We start from the raw sequence: 8,256 nt of genomic DNA on the forward strand, positions 1-8,256 counted from the left end.
TTCTGAAGGCAAAAGGGGGTCCAACCCGGTACTAGCTAGGTGTACCTAATAAAGTGGCCAGTGAGTGTATATTTCCTATATAATCAACCTTAACTTTAGTCCTATTGAAACTTGATGATCCCCAGCAACATCTTTCTGTCTTTCCATGTCTTCCTAACCAATGGTTACCTACACGGAGCCTCACCATGGTTCTCCAGTAGATACAAATGAATTCTGTTGGTTTCTTTTAATAATTTTCCGGCAATTGTCTGTGTTACTTCAGAGGAAGGGGCCTGTCTCAGTAGACGCTGGAGAAGAGGAGGTGGTGCTGGCAGCTGCTAAAGAGTAGATGGAGATCTGAGTGAAGCAGAGAGAGTAGGGAGTTCTTCGGCTCGGCCGCCAGTGAATCCCCTTCCTGCGCTCCAACCGGCCCTTTGGCCTCATGTGGATGTACCTCCCATTCAGGTTGGTGTCTCCACAAGCATTAAACCACCAGCCACCTAGAAAGTGACAAAAGTTATATGCAGGACTGGTTAAGCAGGCCATATAGATATTACTCTTCTGCATAACATTAAAACTAAGGACACTTTTTAGACCCTTCATGGCTTTGTTCAATAGAAACCTAAAGAGAAAATCCTTCATCCATTCTTAATCCAATTCTGGGCCCCTACTCCATTGCAGGGCCCCCATCTGGAGGGAATTTATACAAACAAGGAGAAAACATGCAAACTCCATACAGATGGGCTGAAATTTAACCTCAGATCTACTTGCTATGAAGTGACAGTGCTAACCTCTAAAGCCATCGTGACTTCTAGGTAAAAATCTCATATTTCTTAATTTCTATCTTTCATTGTCAACCATTCTGTTCAGCTTTAGACAGCATTATCATATAACATGTTTGCATGGATCAGGTCTTTGGCATGGGGTTGATCATTGTCAGCCACCTGTGTAGTCGTAGGCGCAGTTTGAGTCCTGATGGTTGTCATTGTCCCTGTCCTTGGTGGAAAACATCATGCCTGTCTGGTTGGCCATGGCATCGGGCAGATCCCCAGAAATGTGGGTGAGATGAATGGTGTAGTTGTTCTCGGGGCCCTCCAGAGAGAAGTTGTATTCGATGAATTGTTTCACCTGTTTCCAGTCCTCCAGCTGGATTTGAAGGAAAGAGTTGCCCTGCTTGGCGAGGGTATAGATCTTCTTAAGACCTAGCCAAAACTCACCTGCGACACAGAGATATACAGTGAAAGGTCAGGGCTAAGTGAGCACCAACACAAAGCTAGGCACACAAACAAACTCACGCTAACATGAGGAGTTGCATGCATGCTTGTTTGGGATCAATACATAATTATCTAACAATTGATTTACAGTGATTGCTAAAGATCACATGATATATGCTGACACATGCGCACAAAGAAATGCCAACGAGAATTAGGCTGTCATACCTAATGTGCGTAGAGTCTAAGGAAAAGGAAAGTGTATTCACCATGAAAATCTCCAAAACCATTCTCATATTTTTCCCAGGTCTGATCAAAGCTCACTGACCCGTCCATTCTTCTCTGGATGACTGTTGCTCCCCCATCTAAATGAGGGGAGGAGGAGAGTCTCTTTTGAGCCAGTTGTCACATAAAGTGAAGTTCAAAGTTGAAAGACACCAAACCACAGCCATATGTGTTTCTTTACATGGTGCATATTTTGCGAATCATTTTTCACATTTTCATGATATCTGCAGTTGTGTTGTGAAGCCTGATCCACTTCTGTGTTTTGACACCCATTTGTTGCATTTTCATGTTCTCTTATTGTTTTTTTAATCAATGAGTCCAGTGTTACTGTGCCAGAGAGGATATGTTTTATGTCCACCCCTTTTTGTAGGGTTCTTTTTTTTTGGGGGGGGGGTCCCCCTTTCCCCCCCCCCCAATTGTATCTCGGAAGAACTACCCCATTTTTCCAAGCTGTCCCAGTTGCTGCTCCACCCCCTCTGCCAATCCGGGGAAGGCTCCAGACTACCGCATGCCTCCTCCGATACATGTGAAGTCACCAGCCGCTTCTTTTCACCTGACAGCCAGGGGTCGTAGCACATGGGAGGATCATGCTATTCTCCCCAGTTCCTCCTCCCCCTGAACAGAGGCCCCAATCAACCAGAGGAGGTGCGAGTGCAGCAACCGGGACACATACCCACATCTGGCTTCTCACCCACAGACATGGCCAATTGTGTCTGTAGGGATGCCCCACCAAGCCGGAGGTAACACGGGGATTCGAACCACCAATCCCCGTGTTGGTGGGCAACAGAACAGACCGCTACGCTACCCGGACTCCCCAGGTTTTTTTTGTTTTTGTTTTTTTTTGTTTTGTTACGTCTTACAGGCTTGTTTAAGTTTTATCTAAAGTTTTATCTAATGTAATCTAATCTAAGATAGTGTAGTCTAATCCAGGGTAATGGTTTTTCTGTTTTGTGAGGTTTACCTTTGCTCATGTCACAGAAGACCATGAAGGCTTCTGATTGATTGGGTCTGATGGCATAGACACCACTGACACGTTCCCCTCTGTCAAACAGTTGACTGCAGTCTGACAGCACATTTGACAGATAAACACACACACACACACACACACACACACACACACACACACACACACACACACACACACACACACACACACACACACACAACGGGGATGTCAAGGCTCTGAGTTTAGTTCAACAGATGGGATACATATACATTTGTCAACATATTAATGATGCATTAATGCATCAAGGTAGAATATTGATTTCTGCTGCTGTCGTGAAGCTTGACTAAGACAAACGGTGGATTAGAAATCTCTCCATCTGTGTTTTTCAGATCAAATATTTTATGAGTCGTTATACCATAAGTTTCTTTAGTGTCGGCTGATTTTGTTGTCCGATACGACGGCGTCAGGAGTGCGGTTTCAGAGTCAGAGACGTCAGATATCTTATCAGTGGTTTCTTGGGCAACTGTGTTGGCAGTGAGCTGGAACAGAAAAAGAGCGTTTTATTTGGCAATGAAACTCCACTGGAGAAGCACATTTGATAGAGGGGAATTGCACTGACAGTGGAAGTGCACTTTGTGTTGTGAAATTAGACTCTTTCTTAAGCTTTACACAAACTATTTTTCCTTTGCTTTATGAACCAAGGAAGGCTCTCAAGATCAGAGGAAGTTCGATCCCATAACGTCACGAAAATGGAAAGCCTGTAATGACTGAAACATAGATACTAACTTCCATGTGCCGACTTTGTAAACATTGTTTAAATCACATGGAATCAGATTACGTAGCCTCATAACATTTTCTTTTTTTACCAACTCAAACGATGCAATTTGATGGTTTCAGCAGTGTCAAAACAGACATTTGGTGATGCTAAGAGGAGCAAATTAAAAAAAAAAGAAGAAGAAAAATCAAGGCAAATGTGTAATTATGTAGCATATCTATGTAAAATTGCATTTCTATTCAGATATATTTTTTGGCATTTTCAGCATACGTGTGACAGGTCAGTAGCAATTAGGCAGGAAACACAAGGTGAAGAGAGCAGGGAAAGACATGCAGTAAAAGGTCCCCGGATTCAAACCCGGGACACTGCAGTCAGGCATGAGCCTTACATGGTACGACCCTAAATGACTGAGCCACCAGGACATCCATGTAGAATTACGCTAGTACCTTATCCTCCAGCCTCCTGATCTTTAGCCTCTGGTAGTTGAGCTGGTCACTCTGTTCTTTCACAGCCTTCAGCAGCTCTGTGATGCTGTGCTCCTGGCTGTGAATCACCTCCTAGAGAGGAAAATAAAGGGCCAAAATTGACCCCAATGGTTTTGACTTTATTTTCTTTTTAATAATTTGATGTCCTTTGAGTAAATATTCTAGGAATTACACAGTACAGTGAAGAAACATGGCAGCCATTCTGCTAAATGTAGCCCCATGCAAGACATTTAGAAACGATCCTAGCACCTGCTAAAATGAACTGAGTAAAAAAAAAAAAAACTAACTGGTTTGCTAGTATCTGATTTATGCCATTACAAGTTTACAATACTTAAGGCTTTGCATTTGGGCTGCTTTTTATGAGTTTTGCATTGTTTGCAAAAGGTAGCTGTCATTATTGTGCCAGACCCTTTCTGTGCAAAACTCATTATATAATTTTGTTTCTTAAAGGTTTCAAGATATTAAAGTATTGAATAACTTAAATGAGGGGTTTCATGTTAACCTATAACGTTTCATGTGCTTTTTTGCATTAAACATTACCTTTCTGTTTTGTATGGTGCTGTATGGTATTGGAGACTTAAATTATATGCTAATTAGACTAAACTTAGCTGTTACGCTCACTGCACCTTAGACCAAGGCAAACTCCTTGTGTGCATGATGTACTGGACAATGAAGGACAATGGACAAATGAATGGATTGTGAATTTGATTCACCACTACAAGAAAACTGTTCTGGGGGGGACACGTTGTTATGCAATGCTGAACACCTCCCTCCCTTGTGGCCCCTGAGGGGACTCACCTTGAGGGCATTGATCTCGGTCACTTGTTCAGTGGTCACCATTCCCTGGGACAGGCTGCTCAGCTTTTCCTCCAGGCCTCCCACTTTGCTCTGTAGCTGGCTCCTCTCCTCTAGGATGCTGTCCACTTTGGAGCTGATCTGCAGAGACAGGCTCTTAATCTCGTCATTGTTGGCCTTAAGCACCACCGTGGTCTTTTTGAGCTCCTCTTCCTCCTCCTTAATCTTGCTGGCCAGCACGGTTAGCTGGTAGAAGGTGCGATCAAAGATGTTGAGCTTCTGGAAGATGTCGCTGATCTCTTCCTTAGTCTTGTGAACAAACTCCCGGAGGCTCTGGCCGAGCTGGAGGAGACCGTTCGCTAGGAGCCGCACGTCATCAAGGGCAGCAAACCGGGACCGGGTTTCGACTACAGGTTCGGGCTGGAGAGGAGGGCTGTCTGATTGGGTGCAGAGAGCAGGGGGCCAAGCAACTGCGAGAACTAACAACAGGGGAATTAGCGTTGGCTTCATCATGCTTTGTTGTATTGCTGCTTCCCAAGTTGTGCGCTGTTGCTGACAAGCTGAAGTCCTCTCTTCTCTGCGTAAAGGACGCCACTGAATATGATGACCCTGGTCTTTTTTATAGGCTGGATCGAGTTGGGTGAATAATTAACCAGTTTGTCCCATTACTCCGTTTAATAATGCCATTCTACCAGATGAACTGAATTGGGGGAGTCATGCGAGTTCTCCATCACCCATTCATTTTTTGAATGTCAACTGTTAGTTGCTATTTTAAATCCAAATATTTGATGTCATTATTTGGAGTGTGATATTCGCAACACACGCCGTTTATCCGTGTTTTTCACCTAAATAGTTTAACAGCGGGAACAGAACAGGGCAAATTAGCTTGTACTATCATAAAAATGTCCCTGGCGGTGCAATAAACAACGTTATATGTCTGACATTGCAGGGTATTTCACAGACATCTTTCCACAGACGGTGGAGGTGTGGGTTTTTCTATGTCCCATATACTGAACCCCGTTCAAAATACCTTCCATCTTTGCCCTTTTTTCATCTTCCCATTTTGCAAATTTTTGGACAAGAGGTTGGGAAAATACCTGAACCTCATGATAAGGGTGCCATGCCATTTAAGAGGAAAGTCCGCTGATTTATTGTCTTTTTGTTCTTGAAGTAAGTTTATTCTCTGCTGGTTGTGGAAACACAACCAGTGTGTATTCACCTGAAGAAATTTCGTTGAATTTTTTTTCTCTTTTCATCCGAGCTTGAAATACGACAGTGACCCACAGTTACCTGTGGCTCCATGTTTTTCTGTGTGTTTTTGAGATGTTATGTGAGAGAAAGCAGATGACCCAATTTATATATAGTATTGATTAGACCTAAAAGTGCTTTCCTTTTTTAGACCAAAACGGTGCCAACTAAGGTGACTGTGTAATAACGCTACCTGATGCTAGAAATATATACAAAACATCAATCTTCCTTCAAACAGGTAAACACTAAGAAACATTGGCCCCTTTTTAGGTCCCAGATCATGGCTTATCTCCAGATCACACTACTTAGTGATATAATTCCCCCCCCTTTTTTTTCACCCCAATTGTACCCGTCCAATTGCCCCACTCTTCTGAGCTGTCCCGGTCGCTGCTCCACCCCCTCTACTGATCCGGGGAGGGCAGCAGACTACCACATGTTTCCTCTGATACATGTGGAGTCGCCAGCCACTTCTTTTCACCTGACAGTGAGGCATTTCGCCAGGGTGACATAGCACGTGGGAGGATCACGCTATTCTCCACAGTCCCCCCCGGACAGGCGCCCCGACCGACCAGAGGAGGCGCTAGTACAGCGACCAGGACACATACCCACATTCGGCTTCCCACCCGCAGACACGGCCAATTGTGCCTGGGACGCCTGACCAAGCTGAAAGTAACACGGGGATTCGAACTGGCAAGCCCTGTGTTGGTAGGCAACAGAATAGACCACCACGCTACTCAGACTCTCAAGTGATATCATCTTTTAAGTGCGTGGAGGTTAAACACCTCACATTGCAATGGCTACAGGCAAGACTGACTGCTTTTAAACAACAGTAGCCTTGTCAGTTTTAGCAAAGCCACCGCACACACACACACACACACACACACACACACACACACACACACACACACACACACACACACACTTCCACATAACAAGCAAGTGAAGTGCTTGTTTGGTGAGAACACTCCACCCTGCAGTGGGCTGTATCCGTCCAACTATGGGGTGAAGAACTCTTAGCGTCCCCTCTGTTCCCCCCAGTTAAATGTTAACCTCCCATATTAGTGGACACTGGCATGAGACCCAGAATGTGAGCACAGTAAATACACGCCTGACTACAGCTGAAGAACCTGCTCTCTGGCAGGTGTCTATGGCGGCATAATGGCCCACATTTACCACAAGTCTCAGTCTGGGGCAGAGTACCTCTCAGGGTTCACTGACCAGGGACAACCTGCAGCCATTGCAGGTGTTTTGGGGAGTTTATGTGACAAGATACAGGAGGTGGGGTGTAATTTGTGTGTGTGCAAAGCGTGAATAAAGTATGGAAATAAGAAATAGCTTGCATCAACTTCTTTCAACAAATCCTCATACAAATGTCCAGGAAGGCATTTTCCAGTTGGTATGCATATTGGCTTTAGTTCCAATAGGCTCTCTGAGCGCTTTTATAGATTTTATTCCAAAGAAAAACATTGGAAAGCTGACTATGTGAGTGCTTTATCAAGTTTTGCACAAAAAAAAAATCTTCATAAGACTGACATGCATGCCCTATTCCAAAACCATGTAATTCAAAACAATAAAATTGAATTATCTTTGCAGAACTATTTTATATGGATATACTGTTGCATTTTAATGCATGCAAATTGAAGCTTTTGATTCACTGCAGATTTTTTTTCCAGGAAAGAAATCTCAAATGCCACATACGCCAGTGGTCGGCAGGCGCCTGAACAACGTTTTGTGCCAAAGATATATGAATTTGAAACGCACGTGTCTAGTTATCCCACGTTCACATATTTGGCTGTCACCAGAATGATCCTAACTCGTGCAAGTAGCAGAGGACATGACCGTAATCTGTAAATAAAGCCCGATCCTCTGATTTAAACTTTTAGCATGTTTAATTCGGTTAGTGACGTTGTTAAGGTCTGTGACCCTCTGGTCAGAAAAGGGGTTCTTGACCCATCAGCTGCAGTTACATGATTATTTACATATGGTGACAACCCATTATGCAATGAACATGAGGAGGACGTGTAGTTCAGGTAGAATTCCTGGTTCTGTTTTGGTGTGAAAATTCCTCTGATTTCAGTTTGCCTTCAACAAACTGCCGCTTGGTAAGACGTGTGAACTTGTGACATGAACACTGACCGATTGCAGTTGTGGTTGAGAAGTTCAGGATCATATCAGCAGCATGTGTGTTGACGCTCCAGGTAACATTTAACATTAAGCACAGTATATGATACACGTGCAAGATTGTTGTCAACACTGTTCCTCCCGATAGTGGCTGACAGTCCACCAGGGGGCAGCCTCCACAACTAGTTAGAATAAAGTCCCCTAGATTAAACTTCCTGTTCTTTAGACTTTGTGGCTTTAAAAAGTCTATTTGTGTAGACCGATAACCGCTCTTTTTTTTTTTTTAGTAATGTTGGTATAATAAGTAAATTAAAAACTAAATTCATACCCCATTTTCACCCCCAAAGCTAATTCGGCAACCCCTCTGAAGCTCCTCTGAGTAGGCTGATGTTTTAGCCTGTTGGCCAGGTT

General features: G+C 43.8%; 1 protein-coding gene across 1 annotated transcript; it reads right to left on the bottom strand.

Moving 5' to 3' along the window:
- Positions 1–248: 248 nt before the first annotated feature.
- LOC130124228 (angiopoietin-related protein 3-like) lies at positions 249–4,986 on the bottom strand. The gene is made up of 7 exons (XM_056293682.1): positions 4,480–4,986; positions 3,643–3,753; positions 2,837–2,960; positions 2,437–2,538; positions 1,460–1,555; positions 924–1,196; positions 249–479 (listed from the first exon to the last, which is right to left on the bottom strand). The coding sequence occupies exons 1-7, from the start codon at positions 4,984–4,986 to the stop codon at positions 259–261; spliced, it is 1,434 nt and encodes a 477-aa protein (XP_056149657.1). The 3' UTR covers positions 249–258.
- Positions 4,987–8,256: the final 3,270 nt, after the last annotated feature.

The sequence above is a fragment of the Lampris incognitus genome, chromosome 14 (genome assembly GCF_029633865.1).
Source record: "Lampris incognitus isolate fLamInc1 chromosome 14, fLamInc1.hap2, whole genome shotgun sequence".
Classification (NCBI taxonomy): domain Eukaryota; kingdom Metazoa; phylum Chordata; class Actinopteri; order Lampriformes; family Lampridae; genus Lampris; species Lampris incognitus.